The sequence below is a fragment of the Megalops cyprinoides genome, chromosome 4 (assembly GCF_013368585.1).
Source record: "Megalops cyprinoides isolate fMegCyp1 chromosome 4, fMegCyp1.pri, whole genome shotgun sequence".
In the NCBI taxonomy this organism is placed as follows: domain Eukaryota; kingdom Metazoa; phylum Chordata; class Actinopteri; order Elopiformes; family Megalopidae; genus Megalops; species Megalops cyprinoides.
The window spans coordinates 4,862,501-4,883,387 of record NC_050586.1 but is presented as its reverse complement, the minus strand read 5'-3'; the positions used below and the strand labels follow the sequence as shown (position 1 = coordinate 4,883,387).

Sequence of the window (20,887 nt, the reverse complement as noted above, 5' to 3'; positions counted from 1 at the left end):
GCGCCGTGTACTGATGAAAAAACATAATCACACACAAAAATAATCCTGTCACGATTGCCGAGAACACAAGGTTACGCTGGTGCACAGCAAACTGAATTGTTTGAGCAGAGCAGGAGGTGCCAGTGATTCTCTCGAATATCCTTGGAGGAGATGCTGTTCTTCGAGAACAAGATTCTGATTCCCTTGGCGGATGTTCCTGTTTACTGATTCTGAGTACATAACGGTGCAGTTCTGTCCCTTCCTAAGTTTTCGGGTCCTGAAAGCCATTGAATCTGTGTTCCCGTCTCTGTACTGTCTTTCACTGTGCTCGTTTAAGCTACAAGTAGTCATGATGTGTTTGTGTTTCTACTACCACAATGCCTCTTCATTGGCTTCACTTAACCTTACAGGGGACGTTAATTGCTGGGGTTTTATTAAAGATTGACAGGAAGGGAATTAAGTCGAACACCCACGCATCTAGGGCTTGGAGTGAACGTGCAGAGTGTGTGTGCGCGCATGTGTGTGTGTGTGCAACGTGCGTTTGTGTGTGTTTGTTTGGATCGTTTGCTCTGTGTGTGTTTATGTTTCTGTGTCCATGTGTTTGTATGTGGTGTGTGTGTGGGTGTGTTTGCTTGTATGTGGTGTATGCACATGCATGGCTAATTCTCCGACATGGTATGTAAATAGGAGGTGTTTTGACGGAAATCTACCATGGCGACAGGGCATGTTTTAGGAGGTGTGTGCGTTTGGGGGTGGGGGGTGGAGGATTGGGGGATGGGGGGAAGGTTGTTCTGCTGTGCAACAGCTGGAACATCATTCTGTCTGCTGCGTCCCGGGCCACATCTGGTTTCCACAGTGAGGGTGCCTGCTGGGAAGGGAATGCTAATTACAGACCGCCGCTGCAGTGCATCGTGGGTAATGTTCTGAGATGTCTGGAGCAGCAGCGGGGCCGGTACACGCCTCTCGGAGAGGCTCCGTGTTTCGGGGCATGCCTAAGATGTGTGAAGCATGTACACAGACGAAGGTTCCACAAATTCCCCCCACACCCCCCCCTAGCCCCCCTCTGGTGGTGCCAGATTTATTTTAGTAATGGAGCTCCCGTGGTCACCGCGCTCTAAGGTGAATTTGTGGGCCTTCTTCTTGATTGAATCTCTCAGGGGCCGCTCTCTGGAAAAGCCATCAGCGCTTTGCTATCATTTAGCATGCTTATCTCCCTGGAACCTGAACTCATCTCTCTTCGTTTCCTCGAGGAAGTGGAGATGAGCCCAAGGGAGAGTGTTCACTTGGCCGCACCAAGCGCAATCCAAGGCAGCGCCCTCTGTAGGCCAGATTGGTAATGCGCAGTGCATCAGACCGAGCCTTTTCCCAAGGTTTTTGTCATCCGCGGAATTGATTTTGCGGTGGATTACTTTATTAAATGCAGAGCCTGTATTATGGCGAATGTATTCTGCCAAGGTCCTGCCATCACCCTGAGAAAAATTATTAACTACATTATAAGAACAACACATTGTGTTTCCCGTAGCACTATGCCACTTGTGTCATTAAGTTATTGAACAGATAATGAGAGGAAAACTTAATCAACCATGACAAACAGATGTGGCCTTTTTACAAAAAAAAAAAAAAATTGGGTCTTGTTTTTATATCATTCCGTAGCATATTTTCCTCTTAGCCAGCAAGATAATAAATTCGGGGTAAGTATTTTAAACTGTAAACATCTGTTCAGCACGGGACCCAGTGGAAGCTGCATTCAGCTTCCGCCGGGTCTCTCGAGTTCGGCTTTTTTGGAACAGGGAGCGCGATGCTCGCTCATTTTCCACCCATCTCTCTCTCTGCTCTCTGCTGTTTAGATCCGCTGCAGCTCAGTAAACAGCGAGAGAGGCTGGGATGCGCCGCTCTGATCTCCCCCAGCGGACGGCTAATTGGCTGAAAGCGCTTTTGGAGTCGGTTGTAAAAGCTAAAAGGAGGAGGGGGAGGGGGGGGGGGTGCCCTCTGAAAGTTTGTTACCCAGTAAAGGTTGAGGGGAACATCTGTTTTTGGGCTCCTCGGGTGCCTGAAAGCGCACTTCAAGGCTTTCTGAGCTGCCAGGCCCCTCCGTGCCGTTCCCCTGCGCTCTGGACTTGGGGCTTCTGTTCTCGCCGTAAATTTCCTCCCCGATGCCGGGGCTTTCGCGTCTTTCTCTGACGTGTTGTGTTTGGCGTCGGCGCGCCGTATCCCTGACCTTGAAATATTGCGGCGTAGCAGCAGATACGCCCCCCCCCCCAAACACGATATGGCAATTTTTTTCCCCCACAGCGTTCCGTGGTGCGGCAGATAAATGAAGGACCTGCTTTCCTGTTCTGGGCAAACTGCCGAGAAGCTATTCCTACAGCTCTGCTTCTGCCTCTGTCAGCAGCGATCAATAAAGAGAGCTGCGGAACTGACCTCAGATCAGTGCCGTCGGACCTCACGTCTCTCTTCTCACCCAACTACCCCACCCCAAACCCACCCTGACCCCATCCCACCCCCGCCCACCTCCCCTGCAGGCTCGCCCCCTCCAAAGGTGCGCTGGTTTAGGAACGGCCTGGAAATTCATCCTGACCAATCAGGACTCGGGGTCTCCTTCTCCAAGGATGGGTCCCTTGTGATTGGCTCCTCGTCTGCCAGTCACAGTGGGGACTTCAAATGCGTGGCGACCAATGAGGCGGGTTCTGTGGAGAGGAAGACCAAGCTGAAAGTAAACGGTGAGACACGCCCCCTCCCGCCCTCTTCAGTCGATGTCTATTTGCCAGTGTCTAGCCCCCACGGACTGCACATCTGCCAAGCACTTCATTAAAAATGGCTTCTCTTTCACCATGACATTTGGTCATGTGTCTTCCCACCCCCTGCCATTGCTTTTATACTTCATGGATAATGGATAAAACAAATGAGATAATGTCACAGCTAGTGTTACCATGATGAAAGCACTCATTGGACCATCTGGAATCTGTGAGCAATTATGTTTTTATTTATTTATTTATCCGGTGGAAGCCCTCATCCAGACTTAATCTTAAATAGCTCACGTTTTGCAGATTATCCACTTACAGCTGGATATTTACTGAAGCGAGTCATGATAAATACCTCGCTCAGGGGAACGGCGGCAGTGCCCCATCTGCAAATTGAACGATACATTACATTCGCTGAGCGGGCGCTCTCACCCTGAGCTCTGACGTAGTTTACAGTCCTTACATGACATTCATTATTACAGCTGGATGTTTGCCGAGGCAGCTCAGGTTAAGTACCCCCCTCCCCCACCCCACCCCTACCTGGAGACTGAACTGGGAAGTGTTGCGCAATGCAGACTACTCCTTCCCACTATACCGCTTTGTTACCGTAAACCTGCAGTCTTTGGGTTAAGAGCCTTTGGGTCAACTTGAATGGATACACTTATGTTCTATTGTGCTGGAAGTCACCCTGTATAAGAGCATCTGCAAAATGATTGTAATGTAATGTAATATAATGTAATGTAACGAGCCCTGCTCCTTTAACACTAGGCTCCTTAATCACAGTGCCATAAACTCGCTTAGTCTCCTCGTCTTGTTTCTCCACAACAGTCATTTTTTTTTTACCCGCTGCTCTTAGTTCTTCAGGCTCTGAATGATATGATTTTACCTTTATTTTGCCTGTGTTGCTCTTTCAGTTCCCCCGGAGATCCAGGATGATGGACAGGCCCTCAATCTGACCGTCACCCTCGGGCAGCCCCTCAGCCTGGGCTGTGATGCCTTTGGGATTCCCTCTCCCGCCATCACCTGGAGCAAAGATGGTCGACCTGTGCGTACTGTCCCACCAGCTCTTTCTTTATATAAACGCCCTGGGTACATCTGTGTCCTGATTGGCTGAAAAGAGTCAACCCTCAACATAACCTCGTCCTTCCCCATATGCTCTTATTACGTGATTAAACAGCTGCTGCCGCTCAGTCTTTCTTTGCCACCAGAGGCACCACTGGCACTGATTATGGCCACAGATTTTCTCCAACCTGTCCCTCTAGGCGTTTGAAACCGAAAGCCCTGGATATTTCTCTGGCAACACAGTGCCACCCAATGGCACCCAAGAGTATCGCAGCTGCTCAGCCATCCCGCCAGGCACAGCCGCGGAGACTGCTTGACTTTGTTTTTCCGCAGGTGGTTGACTCCCCGGGGGCCTACCTGCAGAACGGGAAGAGACTCCTGAGAATCTACCGGGTGCAGACGGAGCATTCCGGTCAGTTCTCCTGCAGGGCGTCGAATAAGGCGGGTGAGGCGAGGAGGGACTACAACATTGTGGTGCAAGGTGAGCCTCAAACGGCACTCTCGCCCTCTCCGTGCCATTAGGGATACATCCCTAGAGTGCGCAGCAAGAGTCCCCGTCAAACGATTCTCCCTCCACAAAGTCAACCGCTTCCTTTTTTTTTTTGACGGGCAGAGTCAATCCCTCCTGATACTCGGGTGCATTTTAAATTGCCTCACTCAATGCTAATGCGGAGTGTTTGGCGTGCAGTCCGTTTGCTGAAAGCTGAGATGCTGGCCGGAATGTAAAGTGTGTTAAAGTCACGCAGTGCGGAATATCAGAGTGTTGGTGAAGGGGTGGGGGGGGGCGGGGGGGTGTGGGGGGGGGGTGCAATGCAGGTCAGATGAAGCACACTGCAGGTACCAGGTGGAGTCTGGGCTTGGAATTATTCTTGAACTTTTGACAATGATTAAACTGATTTATTTCTGGATAGAAATAGCACAGTTTCTTATGTAATCGCATAGTTTTCAATTTTTTGGCAGAGCTAAATAGGACACAGTTTCATATCTTAACTTTAAACCACTTCTGTGTTGCTGGCATTTCTCCCACATCCATCTGTGTCTCTCTTTCTTTGTCCTTCTTTCTCTGGCTCTCCCTGTTTGCCGTACTCATCCCCCTGTCTCTCCACCCCCTGTTTCTTTCATCTGTCTGTCTGTCCCTCTGTCCTTCTGTCTCTCCACCCCCTGGTTGTCCTTCTGTCTGTCTATCCCTCTGTTTTCCCCGGCTGTGTGCTTTTCCCCTGTTTTCCCCGGCTGTGTGTCTGCTCCTCGTTTTCCCCGCTGTCTGCTGGCCCCCCAGCCCCCCCTGTGATCTCGGGCTCATCGGGGGTGCAGGAGCTGGCCGTGGTGGCCGGTCAGGAGGTGGAGCTGCAGTGCCGGGTCAGTGGCCGCCCAGCACCCCGAGTGGAATGGAGCCGCGATGGAGAGTGAGTGAGAATCCTGACCGTGCCTACACTCATATACACACACATAACACACATTCATATACACACATACACACTACATACACACACTCATACACACATACACACTACATACACACACTCATACACACATACACACTACATACACATGCATACACACACACACACACACACACACACACACACACACAGTAGTGCGTTTGTCACCATTTGTGATCATCTCTCATCTCCTCAGGGTGTTGTCCCGTGACGGGGACCCCCATGTGGAGTTCTCCGAGAAGGGTCAGGTGATCAAGGTGAAGTCAGTCCGGCTGAGGGACCAGGGCCTGTACCGCTGCGTGGCCAGCAACAGCGCCGGGACCCAGACACGACAGTTCAGAGTCACTGTGCAGGGTAAACTCTTTCCCCAGGTTAAATCACCCCACACTGATTACATTATTGCCGTTTTAGCAGACGCTCTTGCCCAGGGTGACTTACATAGGGTGCAATGTTTTACATGTTACCCATTTATACAGCTGGATATTTACTGAGGCAATTCTTGGTCAAATACCTTGCCCAAGGGTACAACAGCATTGCCCCAGCAGGGAATCGAACCGGCAACCTTTCAGTTATAGGTGCTGCTCCTTTCCACTATGCTACATTGCCATCTGATGGCTGATTAAACCACACAGGCATTGATGCAACCCTACCTACGCCCCCCTCCCCCTCTCTCTCCTCTCTCTCCTCCTCCCACCCCTCTAGCACCCCCTACCATCCGGGGCAGCGAGAGCTCGGAGGTGTCGGTGGTTCTGGGCTTCCCCGCTGTGCTGCCCTGTGACGCTGAGGGCGTGCCAGCACCCAGCCTCACCTGGCTGAAGGACGGCCAGCCAATCGTGTCCAGCGCTCGTCTTACCTACACCCGGGCGGGGCAGGCCCTGCACCTGGGGGCGGCGCGGGGGGACGACTCGGGGGTCTACACCTGCCGGGCCACCAACCCCGCCGGCACCGCCCACAGACACTACACGCTGAGGGTGCTGGGTAAGGCCTACGTAGTCTCACTCGTGTCTATCGATGGGAAAACACTCTCTCTGCCCTGGCGCTGCTCGGAATTGGTGCTATATGCAGCAGAAGGCAGGGCAATTTAGTCCATCTTCCGAGCTGTTTGACTGAAGGGAAATGATTTCCAAGCAGTGCTAATTTATTCTGTGTAATAGCTATTTGAGTGCTTTTGGAATGAGATATATTCAGCCCCATTTAGGAGCCGGGTACATTTTGTGCTTTCACGCTTTCTATATGCTGTTCTTTCATGCCTTTTTGATTGCCCAGCATGCTTAACATTTTCAGTGCAAACTGCAGTAAATTAAAAAGAAAATGATGTTCTTGCAACAAATCCATAAATTTAGGACTGAAAGCAAAGGCCAAATCGCACTGCGGTTGGATTGCATTGCTCCTCCTGAGTCGCACTGAGCCAGGTGTCACAGCTGAATGGGGTCTTCTCTTCAGTGCCCCCCCAGATTGAAGCAGACGATTCTACAGCCGTGGGTTTCGGCAGCAGGGAGGCAAAAGTTCGGATCAACGGGACATTGGCACTGTCCTGTCTGTCCAAGGGCTTTCCTGAGCCCACAACGCAGTGGTTCAGAGATGGACAGGTGGGTTTGTGTGTCTGTGATTAGTGGTTCAGAGATGGATGGGTGGGTTTGTGTGTCTGTGATTGGTGGTTCAGAGGTGGACAGGGTGGTTTGTGTGTCTGTGATTGGTGGTTAAGAGATGGGCAGGTGGGTTTGTGTATCTGTAATTGGTGGTTTAGAGGTAAACACATGCATTTGTGTGTCTGTGATTGGTGGTTCAGAGGTGGACAGGTGGGTTTGTGTGTCTGTGATTGGTGGTTTAGAGGTGTACAGGTGGGTCTGTGTGACTGTGATTGGTGGTTTGGAGATGTACAGGTGGCTTTGTGTATCTGTAATGGGTGGTTTAGAGGTGGACACGTGCATTTATGTGTCTGTGATTTGTGATCCACAGATGGACAGATGTGTTTGTCAGTCTTTGATTGCCTTTGAATCTTTATGAATCTGCTCATTTGCAGAAGTGGGTGGGTAGGTGAGCAAAGAAGTTGCTGCATGTCCACTGACCTGAGGTCAGCTACGTCTGAGGTTACTGAGAGATATTTAGAGAGCAGTTCTACCCACAGCAAGAGTATGCTGGCCAACCACAGTGCGAAATTACTTCTTAAAACAATCATAAGTAACATGACTCCATACCATAAAAGAGTATTATACATAATTAAGATGAAGACAGTGAAATGAAACTATAAATATCTGAGCACTGAGCATTAAGATGATGATTAGAGTGAAATCTGGGGAGCGCAGAGGCTCTTCTTAAAAAAAGTCACAAGCTTTTATGGAAATTTTAGTCACTTGGGGTCAAAAGGATTATCCTGACTGACTTCCATAAAACCTTCACAGAGAGCACATCGTGCGTCTCATTCATATGCTGGTGCCTCCAGGAAATGGCACGCATCAGCTCAAAGATAATTGGCCAACCTCGAAGACATCAAACATCCTTTCGTGAGCAGCGAGCCGTCAGGGATGTGAATTCAATCTTGCACTGCTGTTGCCACGTTCTACATATGGAATCCCAACTACAGTACATCCATCGCGCTTTTCTGCTCCTCGTGGTCCAAATCCAACAGCAGGAAACCACAGTTTATTCCAGAAACACCAGGATAGATAAATAAAAATATCACCCCGGATCTCTCTCGGGCACTAAACTCACATGCCTTTCTCTTATTCCCCTGCCACCTGCATTTTCAGAAGCATGGAGCTGAAATGCCCCTAGGGGTATAAGTATGGTGATATTGTATTGCTGTGCTGTAATAGCAGGTTGGTCTGGAGCCCAGGGGAGTCAGACGTAAGTAGGGATGTTTATCATGTGTAAAATACCATAGCCAGGAAGGATCTTTCAAAGTTGACCAGCTAGGTAGCAGCATCTTTCTTACAACATGGATAGTTTACTGTAAGAAAATACATATTTTCCCCTCTGGGCTGTGTGCAGGCTCTCCATATGATCATCATTATTCATGCAGCAATGTTTGGTTGTGGTTTCTCAAAAACAGGAATAGCAAAACCACAAACGTCAGGATGTGGGCCTCCATCATAAACTAGCAAACAAAGAGACAGATTTGGTGAGCGATTACGCCCATCTGTTCAGACACAAATGGGATATAGGCAGATGGGAGGACTACCATAGAGTTTCATCGCTCAGGAACTTCCAGGATCGGCAGCATTTGTAGCATTCGAGACCCCCCTCAGCTGAAACGCAAACCACCATTCTGGGTAGCATTAGAACGGGCTATGAAAACAGGACACAGCTGAGAACGCAGCTGATGTGGGGCAGCGCTAAGTGCTAACCAGGCTAAGCGCCTCCGAAGCGCTTCCTTCGGGAACGCTGATGAATCCCGCTGTCCTCCAGCAGCTGGTCGGTGACACTCACGTCGGGATCCGGCCCAGCGGCCACGTCCTGCGCATCGAAAACGCCCTCCTCTCCCACGAGGGACAGTACACCTGCGTGGTGTCCAACGCAGCCGGGGAGGACAAGAGGGACTTCCACGTCACCGTGCAGGGTCAGTGTCCTCGTGCGGGAGTCGATGACCTCATTTGCTGCTTTTTTTGTCCTTTGTTCTCATCCAATCACTGCAGGGTCAATTTATATTACATTACATTAAATTACATTATTGTCATTTTGCCGATGCTCTTATCCAGAGTGACACACTGCATATAACAAAGTGACATGAAAAGTTGCATAAACAGGACACTACTTACCACACAAGCATCACTGTTAAACACAGTGCTGACATCACAAATGTGTGCGCAGATTGACTTGTAAGTGCAAAGCAATATGTACAGCTCAAAGACTCAGTCATTCCAAATTTAATATAACGCTGACACATACAACATGCATGCAAGTAAACCTCCACATGCCCAACTGCATAAAAATTACCCTGTTTATGAATACGAGAAGCCCCAGATCCAATGAGCTTCACTGTTTGTCTGATCACTGTGTCCTCATAATGCACATGCCCCTTATCTTGACTTTTCTCATGTGCTCCACAGTGCCCCCTATCTTCCACCGAGTGAATAACGGGCCAGCGGCCTGGGGGCTGGGGGAGGAGGAGGAGGAGGGAGGAAATGGGGGGGAGGAGATGACAGAGAGGCGTGAGGTGGTCCTGGGTCACCCCGTCACCCTGTCGTGCGAGAGCAACGCCATCCCCCCGCCCCGTCTCAGCTGGTACCGCCAGGGCCGCAAGCTCTCCACTGCCGACGGAGTGGTGCTGCTTCCTGGTGAGTCCTGCAGCTTCCTGTCACATGACACAGCCTGGAAGTGTGCTGCAATTCCTGCGTGATTTAACACATAGCCCCACTTATCCTGTGTTTTACATGCTTGCAATTTGGCTCTAATAAAAAAAACAGAATTACTGGTGAGTTGTATACTTAAACCTTAATACATGATGGGCTGTTGGCTTAAAGCACAGTGATTGCTTGAAGCTCAGTAATTGGTGGATGCGTTCTCAGGAGGGCAGGTTCTGCAGATCCCGCGGGTCCGAAAGGAGGATGCTGGGAAGTATACATGCCAGGCAGTGAACGAGGTGGGCGAGGACCGCATGCACTTTGAACTGGAGGTTCTGGGTAGGTGTACTCTACACAGCACACACATTGCACTCCCTAAATCAAGCTGGTTATTTACCCAAGAAAAGAAGCAATCTACTTGCAGGACATAGTGGACCTTAAAAATATATATGTTTGGTCTTTATCTATTATCTTAGCAAGTTTCTGTTTCAGTCAGTGAGATTTTCTGCAATATAGCATCCCTAAGAATAGAATTCTCACAGACTGAAAGGATATCTTGGTAGCATAAAAAATTAAAGCAAATAAATAAAACAGTGGAATGGTATGAATCAAATTGAAAAGAGGGTGACAACATTATACTTTGAAATTTCTAAGATTATATTAATAGATAACAGAATGCTAGAATCATAGTGACATGAAACAATGACAACTGCATTTTAAGATTAAAATAAAAAGCTGCACATGCATAATGCCGATGGATTGAATATGCAGACAGGATGACAGCTCGTGACTCAATACCAAATTCACCCTAAGTTACAGTGAGACCATGTAAAGCTGGTATTAAAATCAAAGCCTTAGCTTTTAGCAGAAAGTGGAGGAGACGAGGATATTGGATTATGCATCGGAGTAGCACTGAAACACTTCCTGTGTCGCAGTGCCCCCAGGCATCATGGGTCAGGTGGATGAGTTCATGGAGGAGGTCACTGCAGTGGTGAACACTTCGGTCCAGCTCAGGTGTGAGGTGTCTGGGAACCCCGCACCAGCAATCTCCTGGCTCAAGGACGGCCTACCCCTCTACAGTAGCTCACACTACCAGATCCTGGAGGATGGGAAACTGCTGGAGGTTAGAGTCTTACACCCCATACTGGGTTACAGTATTAGGAACTGGGCTTGTAACCAGCAGGCCATTGGTTCAAAAATGTAAAAAATGATGAGGTATGTGTGGAGGACAGTGACATTTGCTAAGCAGAAAGAAGGTCCATAGCCGAACAGTAGAATTAAAAATATCCCCTTTCACATTTTTTTAAGTGAGAGGATTTGGGATTGAGCGTTTTAATCTCACAAAGTCAGACAGATAAGAGGGAAAGATGATTGTGTGTCTGCTGTGATGTGAATGACTGGGCTTTCAGCGTGAAGGTCACAGGCTTAATTCTCAGGTGGGACACTGCAGTTATGCCCTTGAGTAAGGTACCTAACCTGACTTGCATACCGCTGCTTAATGTGGCTTCTGTGGGCTGTGTAAGTCACATTGGATAAGGGTGTTTACTAAGGTAGCGGACCACAATAATAAAGCTGGTGTTGAGCACACAGTGTGCTGGCACTGTTTTTGCTGTGTGACACCCCTGCTCGAACCCCTGTCCCCAGATCACCAGCGTGCAGGTTGCAGACATGGCAGGATACCTGTGCGTGGCAGAGAACAAGGTGGGAGCAGCGGAGAAACTCTTCAGTGTGACTGTACAAGGTGAGACCGACCTAACCCTCAGATTCAGATTTGGATTTGGATTCGGATTTGAATCCGGAATCAGATTCAGATTCAGATTATTGAAGCCCTAACAAAAGGTGACTGTGCACTGGAGATCCTGGGTATGACAGTGAGATGTAGTGGTTGTTATTAGGTTACTGTGCTTGACTGGGAAAAGGCTGTTTTAACCTTGAAGAAGTTGCTTTAGGAAATATCCAGCTATAGAGTAGATAGTATGTAAGGGGCATGATATTAGTATGTTTGAAGGAATCACAGTAATGTAACCAGGCGGTTATAGGCTTTATACTCAGGTGGGGCCCTTCCACTGTACTCCTGTAGTTTACGCTATCTGAATTTCTTCAGTAAATATCCAACTAATTGTTAGTAAAGGTGTAGCTAGGCTGCAGAGAATGAGGCTGTTTGAAGGGGAATGTGATTGAAACGTCTTGCTGCAGTTCCCCCGAGAATCGTTGGACAGAGGGAGGAAGAGATGAGCGTGATAGAGGGCCACATGGTGTCCCTGCTGTGTGACGTCCAGGCCTACCCTCCCCCTGACATCATCTGGACCAAGGATGGGCAGACCCTGCAGTTCAGCACCGGCATCCACATCCTACCGGGTAAGAGCCGGTGTGTGTGTGTGCGCGCGTGTGTGTGTGTGTGTGTGCGTGTGTGTGTGAGTGTGTGCCTGCTTGTGTGTGTGTATGTCTAATTTTGAAAAGCTGAGTTTGTCTGTGAAGGTAGTGCATGAGAAGGCATAGTTCTGTGAATGCATATGTTTTTGTGAATGCGTGTTTCTGTGAAAGCATGCTTCTATAAAAATGTTTCTTTAAAAGCATGTCTTTGTAGAAGTGTCTCTCAGTGAATGCTGGTTTCTGTGAAAGCGCATCTGTCGGTAATTCCGTGTGTCACTGTGGGCTCCTGCCTGCAGGGGGTCAGATGCTGCAGTTTCCCCGGGCGAGAGTGCAGGACGCTGGGCAGTACGTCTGCACAGCCACCAACCCTGCAGGGCTGGACCAGAGGAGCATCCAGCTCAGCGTCTATGGTGAGACTCACTCTAACACTTTAAACATCACTCCCAGCCAAACACACTCACGGCTACACACTCACAGGTCCCTTCTGTCACAGACTACTCTCAGTGACATTTTCATCATATCTCTTGTTAAAGACATTATCTTTAGCATTAAATCTTGCTACGTTGAATCAGTAAAAAGAAATGTCACTTTATAATGACAAATTGGTGCCTTCTTAGAAGCCTATATTAAACAGAGGATTTATCTCTGAATGTTAGAGCATGCCTCTTTTAAGACCATTAGTGACACTACATTCTCTTCATATAATCAATGTAGGATAGTGGTAAGGAGCAAGACTTGTAACCAAAAGGTTGCCGGTTTGATTCCCTTCTGGGGCACTGCTGTTGTACCCTTGGGCAAGGTACTTAACCCAGAATTGCCTCAGTAAATATCCAGCTGTATAAATGGGTAACATGTAAAAAATTGTAACCTGGATCACTCTGGATAACAGCTGAATGCAAATAATGTAATGTAATCACTTCCTTCTTCCAAAGTCCCACCCATCCTGAAGCCCCGGGCCGACTCTGAGCCAGAGTTCGTGACCCCTCAGGTTGGGTCATTTGTGTCTCTGCGATGTGAGGCCGAGGGCGTGCCGGAGCCCGAGGTTACATGGTACCGCAACGGCCTGCAGCTGGCTCCGGGAAACGGGCTGAAGATAGGGCGCCACCTGCTGGAGATCCAGGGAGTGCAGGTACCTCTGTTTATGCCAGACTCACCTTTTCCAAATGAGAGGCATTAGCAATGAGCTCACTGCTGCACTTCAGGTGAATACCGGCACCTGCTGGTTTTCCCTGTGGTGAGCTTCCATCTAACATTAAAATAAGCGCAGTGAGACAATAACCACAACAAATTTACACCTCAGAGAAGCTGGTAGGGGATAAAACAGCAGAATGAAATAACAGTGTGTTATTTTGACAGTGTGTGCCCTAAAAAGGGACTTATAGCTCCCAGCTGTGCCTGTTGACCGTGGATAACAATTCACCTTGTTCCACAGGTGGCTGACAGTGGCATCTACACATGCAAGGTGTCAAACATCGCTGGGCAGGTGGACAGGACTTTCCGAATGACTGTCCATGGTGAGCCTTACTCCATCTCCTTCAATCCTGCGGTTTCTGGCTGCTTAAGCCCTTTGATTGCATTCTGATTCTGCTTATTAGAGTGCTGAATCACAATATACTGCCTCAGTGATTCACTGATTACCACACAAGGTGAAAGAGGCCTTCTGTTATCTCCGCAGTTCCCCCCGTCCTGAATGAGCCACTCCAAGAGGCTCTCGTCCAAACCCTGGGCTCCCACATCACCCTGATCTGTGAGGCTACCGGGGTTCCCACACCCACCATCACCTGGATGAAAGATGGCGCCCCTATTGGTGAGAAATGGACACTGCAACTGTTTTTTGTTGGGTTTGGAACTCGGGGAGAGGGTCGTATGCACTCTGATTTTAACGGCCTGCAGTCCTCATCAGTACAGATATGATTACTTACACCGCATTTGCATAGATTGTTGTATCTAGATTATTGAACAGATTCCAGTGTGGGGGCTTCAACAAGTTTGGTGGCTGTAGGCTGTTTTAGAGAATCCCAGGAGATCAGCAAATCCACATACAAATGAACAAAGTCATGTAGTTCCTGTGTCTCTGTTGCACATAAATGATAAAACAATTACACCCAATCAAAATTTAAGTGGACAGCTATATGGAAGCGCTGTGAATTGTAAAATACAACAATAACAAACTTACGCGTCTGAGGAGAATTATGTCTTTTTCATTGTATTGCTCCTGGAACTTGAGCATAATTCTGCTCACGGTCTATGCTGCCAAGTGTATTCCACAGCGACAGTAAGCACAATGTGTTCTTTAAGGGAGGGGTGGTGATAAAGATACTTAATGGCTTTGCTAATCCCTAACGTTCTGGAAGCCTTGGAATACTCTCTTCCAAAGCATTCCGAATCAGAACACCAGATGTTCTCACTGACTCGGTCCCCATGAGGGATCCTGCACCAGCTGCAGGTGTCCTGGTGTCTTCTTTCTCTTGCACAGAGAGCAGCGCTCAGTGTTGGACTGTGTTACAGCCACTGGCATACAGGATGAGTGGAAGAGACACACTGTGGGGGGGGGGGTGGGTACAGGGGGGCCCTGAAGCATTGTTAATGCAACCAGAGCACTCTGATGCAGCAAATCGGCTTTGAATAAGAAAAAGAGTCGGCTTTAGTGCACACATTGAAATGTTTTCCCTGCAGTTTAGAAATACTACCTGCAAAAGGGCTTCTTTTGGGCTTTGCCAGGGGACAGATTTTGGGGTACACCACTGGTCACAGTGTTAAGCGCCTTGTCCTCTTTTACCTGCACACACAGCAGTGTCCATTGCCGGTTTGTGTCACAGCGTTGAGTGCCTGTATTCTCTCTCTCCTGCGCAGAGACCAGCGTTCAGTGGCAGTGGTCGGTGCGAGGCAGCAGGTTGGAGCTCGGACCCTTGCAGCTCTCTCACGCCGGTACCTACACCTGTGTGGCCAAGAACAGCGAGGGGGCGAAGCGCAAGGACTACAGCCTGACGGTGCAGGGTAAAGACACCCCCCCACCCCCCCACCCCCCCACACCCTGACTCCTCCAGCCCTGTTCCACTGCAGGACGCTAAGCCACACTTACAGATAAGACATACTTAAGTCTTACTTAAGACCATGGTTCAGAACAGTGATATAATGTGGAATAATATTTAACGCTTACACCACTGCTGTACGAACCTTGACTGGGGGGGACCCCACTGTGTTTGCGGGTTTACATTACTGTTGAGTTTCTCAATTAATTCGTTTTGATTGGGCTGTTAGTGAAAAACTGACCTTCAATTGACACCACTTTGGCACAATAAGCTGCTGATTATTTGTGACAGATATGGTTTGTCTCGAATGTGTTTGTTTTCACGGAAGGGCACAAGAATATTTGCAAAGTAAATTCAAGTGTGGCCAGCAAGCAGTCCAAGTGTGGCTAGAGAAATATGAGTTGACAGTTTAAAGCTCGGTCAGACCTGATTAAACACAGAGTAAAGTTGGAGCAAAAAACAACTTACAGTATGTGGTGGCTTTCTAGGACTGGTCTTGGGAAATACTGTCTTACATTTTGATACGCAATACATACACTTTATGTTGTGATACCACCTTGTGATACTTACTCTTAACATAGCATATGCATGCAGCTTATGCCTAAGTAGCTCCTGGTTTGGATGGTGCTCTCTGACCCTCCCTCCTGCATTGGGCTGTGCTAACCTGATCCCTTATCTCTGTTTCAGTTTCTCCCACTATCCTGGACTCAGGACACCCCCCTGACATCAGCGCTCCTGTCGGCGAGGACCTGACCCTGGAATGCCGAGTGACAGGGACCCCAAAACCCCAGCTGTCCTGGCTGAAAAACGGGGCACCCCTGGATGCTAGTGACACGCAGCATTTACAGTGGGTGCCCACACCGTTTTGGGGGCGTGGGGGTTCAGGTTGATGTTGGTCTGCAAATGCCCTGCCACAGGTTTTGAGCTGTTGTGCTTGTGTGCTGCAGCTTGTCTCCTGATGGAGGCGCTCTGACGCTGATGGGGCTGAGGCCGGCGGACTCAGGGACGTACACCTGCCTGGCGGTCAGTCCTGCAGGCCGGGAGAGCAAGATCTACACCCTGTCTGTGCTGGGTCAGTAATCCTTACCTTGCCTTTGTAATAGAGAGAGGAGTGCATTAAAAGGGCAGCAGTGTGGCATAGTGGTAAGGTGCAGGGCTCATAACCAAAAAGGTTGCTGGTTCAATCTCTCGCTTGGGCAAGGTACTTAACACACAACTGCCTCAGTATATACATGGATATAATAGCATACATGGATAAAATTAGTTACCTATGTAAGTTGCTCTGGATAAGAATGTCAGTAATGTAATGGAATAATTAACCAATGCTGGAAAGCAAAGGCCAAGCATTGGCTCGGCTCCTCACAGCTCACCTTGTCGATTTTGTGCCCCCCACCCCTACCCCCCCTAGTGCCACCCTCCATTGTGGGTGACGTGGGCACCCCCAGGGAGGTGCAGGCGACCCAGGACAGCGTGCTGACCCTGGAGTGCCAGGCGGCGGGTAACCCCCTGCCACAGATCAGCTGGCTGAGGAACGGACGTCCCCTACCCCTCTCCCCTCGCACCCGCCTCCTCTCTGGGGACACTGTCGTCAGGTGAGGCCCCTCCTGCTCCAACTCCCTTTGCTTCTCCCATTCCACTCCCCCCGTCTCTCTACTTGCCCATTGCCCATTGCAAATCACCCACCCCCCCTTCTCTCCTTTTCTGTAGCCTGCTGCCCATTTCCACTTCTCCTTTTTCCTCCACTTCCTCCCCTCCCCCTCTCCCTTCCTCCTCTCCTCCTTTTACCTTCCCCTTCTCTTACTCTACCACCTCTTCTCCTTTCTCTCTCTCCTCTCCTTCTCCTCTTTTCTACTTGCCTCCCCCGTCCCCCTTTCCCTCCTTCTTTCTTCTTCCCTTTCCTCTCCTCTTTTCCTTCCTCCGTCCCCTTCTACCCCTCCTCCTTTTCCTAACCTCCCCCTCACCCTTCCCCCTCTCCCCTCCTTCTCTCCATCTACTTCCTCCTCTTCCTTCTCTGTCCCATCTTCCTCTCTCCTTTTTCCAACTTGCCTCCCCCTGTCTCCCTTCCCCTCCTTCTCTCTCTCCTCTTTCCCTCTCCTCTCTCCCCTTCTCTCTGCCTCTCTCACCCCTCCCACCTCCTCCCTGCAGTCCCCTGCTAGAGCTTCCAGCTTCACTGCTCGATCTGTTACCCAGCCGCAGTGTGAATGGCTCCAGACTGAAGCCGGTTGTGTGGGATATGGTGCAGGGCTGAGCCGCCATGTTCTGTCTTCCCAGGATCTCTCCGGTCCAACTGTCGGACTCCGGGGTGTACACCTGCGTGGCCCGCAGTCGGGCGGGACTGGCAGAACTCAGCTACGACGTGCAGGTCCAAGGTACTGCCGAAATCTGACTTTCAGAGACTGACAGGGGGCATACAGGTCTCGCTGTACCATTCACTCATATTCTAATTATCCTCACATAGAAAGCAGTGCATTTTTCTGGTTGTGTCTGTCTGTCTGTGTGCAGTAACATCATTTCACCACTAGAGGCCGTGGTTCTCCTGGTGTGTGATTACACCTGGTCCTGTCCCTGTCAGTTCCCCCAGGTGTGGATCACGTGGAGCCCACCGAGCAGGTGACGGTGGTGCAGGGCTCGCTGGTGACGCTCACCTGCGAGGCGAGGGGGGTGCCGCCCCCCTCCCTGTCTTGGCTGAAGGACGGCCAGCCCCTCTCCCTCCAGCGGAACCTGCTGCTGGACGGGCAGGAGACTCGGCTCCGCCTCCCCGATGTGGGCCCCTCCGACGCCGGCCTCTACAGCTGCGTCGCCAGCAACCAGGCCGGCAGCAGCACCAAGGCCTTCAACCTCACCGTGCTGGGTGAGGGTCCGGCCGCGGCATGCACACACACGCCAACCACATGCCAAGCACACACAAACACATTACATTTACATTACGTTACATTACAGTCCTTTAGCAGACACACTTATCCAGAGTGACTTCCAGCACAAAAGAGCAGGACTGTATCCTTGTCCTGACTGCACACACCCACATGCTTATACACATGCAGGCCACCCAGCCTCACACACAACCATACATGCCAAATCCACAGGGTCCGGGGTCTCCTTTTTCATTACCTTCTTGGTTTGCTGCGTTTTGTGGTCTTCCAAACAGAGCCTCCGAGGATCTCTGACTCCGGCTCCCCAGAGGAAGTGTCCGTCGCCGTGAACGGTCCCCTGGAGCTGGAGTGCGCGGCAGAAGGGGTTCCCCCTCCCACCCTGAGCTGGCTGAAGGATGGGCGCCCCCTGGAGGGGGCGGGGATGGTGCTGAGAGACGGGGGGCTGCTCAGGATCAGCAGTGTGCAGGTGGGGCTCTGACCCAGCGCTGATCTCTCAGGGCAGGGACCCTGCTAATAATCAGACTCTGCCACACAACAGCATTACAACAACATTACAACCCCACTACAACCGCACTACAAACGCGTTACAACCGCACTACAAGTGCGTTACCACCACAGCGTGTCTGCCACTTTAAGAACTGCCAGGTTACTATCCCTTGCTTAAAAAAAGGGATGTGAACACAAACATACTGTAAGCCCTGTGTGTCTGACCCAAACAGGTGGAGGATGCAGGTCTGTATACCTGCCTGGCCAGCAGCCCAGCCGGAGAGGACGGCAGGAACCACTGGGTCCGAGTTCAAGGTGAGACGCACCCACACCTGCATGCCTAAGGAACCTTCCAGAAACATGGCACAGGTACCCCCCAAGGCTGTTCTGTCCTTTCACCGGTAGCTATGCTTTCACTTCCTCAGTTCCCCCAACTCTGCTGGGCTCCGGGGACATCAGGACTGTTTCTGTCCCAGCAAAAGGACACCTGACACTGGAGTGCCAAACGGACAGTGACCCCCCTCCGGACATAGAGTGGTTCAAGGACGATGCCAAACTGCAGGTGAGAGAGAGAGTGCAAGTGGGTGGGGCATGAAGGATCTACTCTCACTGATAATTCATCAGGTTCCATGCGCACTTAAAGTGGATGGGCTAAGCCTCCCATTGGCTGGTATATTATATTGGTACAGTATATCAGGAGATTCATATTCAGATTCAGGTTTTTTGTTCAGGTCTTAGTGACTTTTGTATGACTGTGTTTTTGATACTGTTGACTCTCTGTTTGTGAGATGTGATTGTGTGTGACCCTGTGAAACTGTGTGTGTGTGTGTGTGTGTGTGAATGTGTGTGTGTGAGTGTGTGTGTCTGTGTGTGAGTGTATGATGTTGAATAACTGTTTAAGCATGTCTCTTTTCTCTCCCTCCCTCTGTGCAGCTGGGGGGGCGTATCCAGAGCCTTGCTGCGGGTCAGTTCCTGGAGATACAGGAAGTGATGCCTGAAGACAGTGGCCTGTACAGCTGTGTGGTCACCAACATGGCCGGCAGCAACAGCCTGTCCTTCACCGTGCACGTCCTCCGTGAGTATTTCTGTCCGTACATACATCTGACCCAGTAATTATTAGAGGCCTTATCCAAAAGGTTATGTCAGTGGGAAGTCTGGGTTGCTTGGTGCTGTTCATTTTTACTCAGCATTCCTTCAATCTGACCCCTCCTCTGTCCTCACAGTACCACCCCTAATCAAGGCTGGCCCCTCGGTGGTCACAGCACACGTCAATCAAGCTGCAGTCATGCCATGTGAGGCAGAGGGAACGCCCACTCCTTCAGTCACATGGAGAAAAGATGGCATCCTATTGGTTACTGACAATGGCAGGTGAGACAGCTAGCTGTGCTTCAGCCATTTTGCAGCATTCACTCTTGTCATATTTGAGTTGGGCTGATGAGAATGTAAAACTGTAATTTGAAGAGATTTGTGAATGAATCAGGCCAAATACCAAGATTTGGTAGAATGTTTCTGGTTCTAACTACAAGAAGCAAAAAACCTAAGGGTTGCAGTAATACCATTACCAAAAAAGGCCACCGAAGCAGTTGCACCTGCTGGGTTGTGCCCGTTCAGGTGTTGTTTTGTGCCGGTTTACCATGCTGATGGTTGTGGTCCAGGTTCACCATGCTGGCGGAGGGCTCCCTGCGCATTGGGTCTGTGCAGGTGTCTGATTCCGGACGATACTACTGCGCTGCTTCCAACCCGGCCGGGTCGGACCATCGAGGGATGGACCTGCGTGTATTCGGTACCCACAAGCTGTTTTGACGCCATTGTAGGAACTCTGCTGCTACTGTGCAACACCATATTAAAGCCAGAATACTACTTTCTCTCTAGTTTTCCCACAAGTACTTTCACACTGTAAGACAAATCAATGTAAGATGCTGTACCATAATGCCAGTAGACAAGGCTGTCAATGTGTGTCTTTTTTCTCTACATCAGCATCATAGTGTTCAGTGGGTTTAGCTTTATGGGAGCTTACTCCGGCTCCCCATAGCTGACTGTCCCATTTGCCCTGCTTCCTCTCTCTGCTCTGTGTAGTGGGCCCAACCATCAGCCCTGGTCCCTTCAACGTAACCGTGACAACGGGAGTGAGAGCCTCCCTCAGCTGTGAGACCACAGGTATCCCTGCACCCAAGGTGTCCTGGAAGAGGAACGGGACCCCCCTGGACCTTGCAAAGGATCCTGGGGCTTACAGGTGCTGAGACTGTAATAAATCAAAGGTCAAACATGTTTGCAGATTGTATCTAAGTCATTTCCATGTCACGCGTGTCCTATATGAATCACAGTTTGGCTGGCTTCTGCAATGTGCTCCCTTCTCAAAGGTTGCTGTCCTCTGGCTCGCTGGTGATCACCTCCCCGTCCAATCAAGATGAAGGATACTTCGAGTGCACGGCAACCAATGAGGCGGGAGAGGAGCGCAGGGTCATTGAGGTCATTCTGCAAGGTAGCGCTGCTGAACTTTCGCAAACAGCCCTGTCGATTCTCCCTCTGTCTGTTTTCACCTCTCTGGTTTGGAGACATTTATCCGGTTTACTTTGGGAGGTCGCTGTGTTTTAGTTTGGGATGAGGCTTAAGGATGCTCGG

At 50.0% G+C, this 20,887-nt stretch overlaps 1 protein-coding gene across 1 annotated transcript in view; it reads left to right on the top strand.

Moving 5' to 3' along the window:
* Positions 1-20,887, top strand: part of hmcn2 (hemicentin 2) — a 65,991-nt gene that overhangs the window by 25,774 nt on the left and 19,330 nt on the right. The window contains exons 26-56 of the mRNA XM_036526599.1: positions 2,502-2,699; positions 3,635-3,765; positions 4,116-4,263; positions 5,059-5,185; positions 5,418-5,575; positions 5,924-6,199; positions 6,665-6,810; positions 8,630-8,780; positions 9,271-9,498; positions 9,730-9,843; positions 10,440-10,627; positions 11,149-11,245; positions 11,701-11,862; positions 12,174-12,287; positions 12,810-13,006; positions 13,310-13,391; positions 13,553-13,684; positions 14,731-14,874; positions 15,597-15,756; positions 15,857-15,981; positions 16,318-16,501; positions 17,181-17,278; positions 17,482-17,760; positions 18,055-18,245; positions 18,499-18,580; positions 18,691-18,827; positions 19,199-19,340; positions 19,489-19,633; positions 19,921-20,048; positions 20,342-20,498; positions 20,626-20,747. Coding sequence (XP_036382492.1) covers positions 2,502-2,699; positions 3,635-3,765; positions 4,116-4,263; positions 5,059-5,185; positions 5,418-5,575; positions 5,924-6,199; positions 6,665-6,810; positions 8,630-8,780; positions 9,271-9,498; positions 9,730-9,843; positions 10,440-10,627; positions 11,149-11,245; positions 11,701-11,862; positions 12,174-12,287; positions 12,810-13,006; positions 13,310-13,391; positions 13,553-13,684; positions 14,731-14,874; positions 15,597-15,756; positions 15,857-15,981; positions 16,318-16,501; positions 17,181-17,278; positions 17,482-17,760; positions 18,055-18,245; positions 18,499-18,580; positions 18,691-18,827; positions 19,199-19,340; positions 19,489-19,633; positions 19,921-20,048; positions 20,342-20,498; positions 20,626-20,747 — 4,743 coding nt within the window. The remainder of the gene's footprint in view (positions 1-2,501; positions 2,700-3,634; positions 3,766-4,115; positions 4,264-5,058; positions 5,186-5,417; positions 5,576-5,923; positions 6,200-6,664; positions 6,811-8,629; positions 8,781-9,270; positions 9,499-9,729; positions 9,844-10,439; positions 10,628-11,148; positions 11,246-11,700; positions 11,863-12,173; positions 12,288-12,809; positions 13,007-13,309; positions 13,392-13,552; positions 13,685-14,730; positions 14,875-15,596; positions 15,757-15,856; positions 15,982-16,317; positions 16,502-17,180; positions 17,279-17,481; positions 17,761-18,054; positions 18,246-18,498; positions 18,581-18,690; positions 18,828-19,198; positions 19,341-19,488; positions 19,634-19,920; positions 20,049-20,341; positions 20,499-20,625; positions 20,748-20,887) is intronic.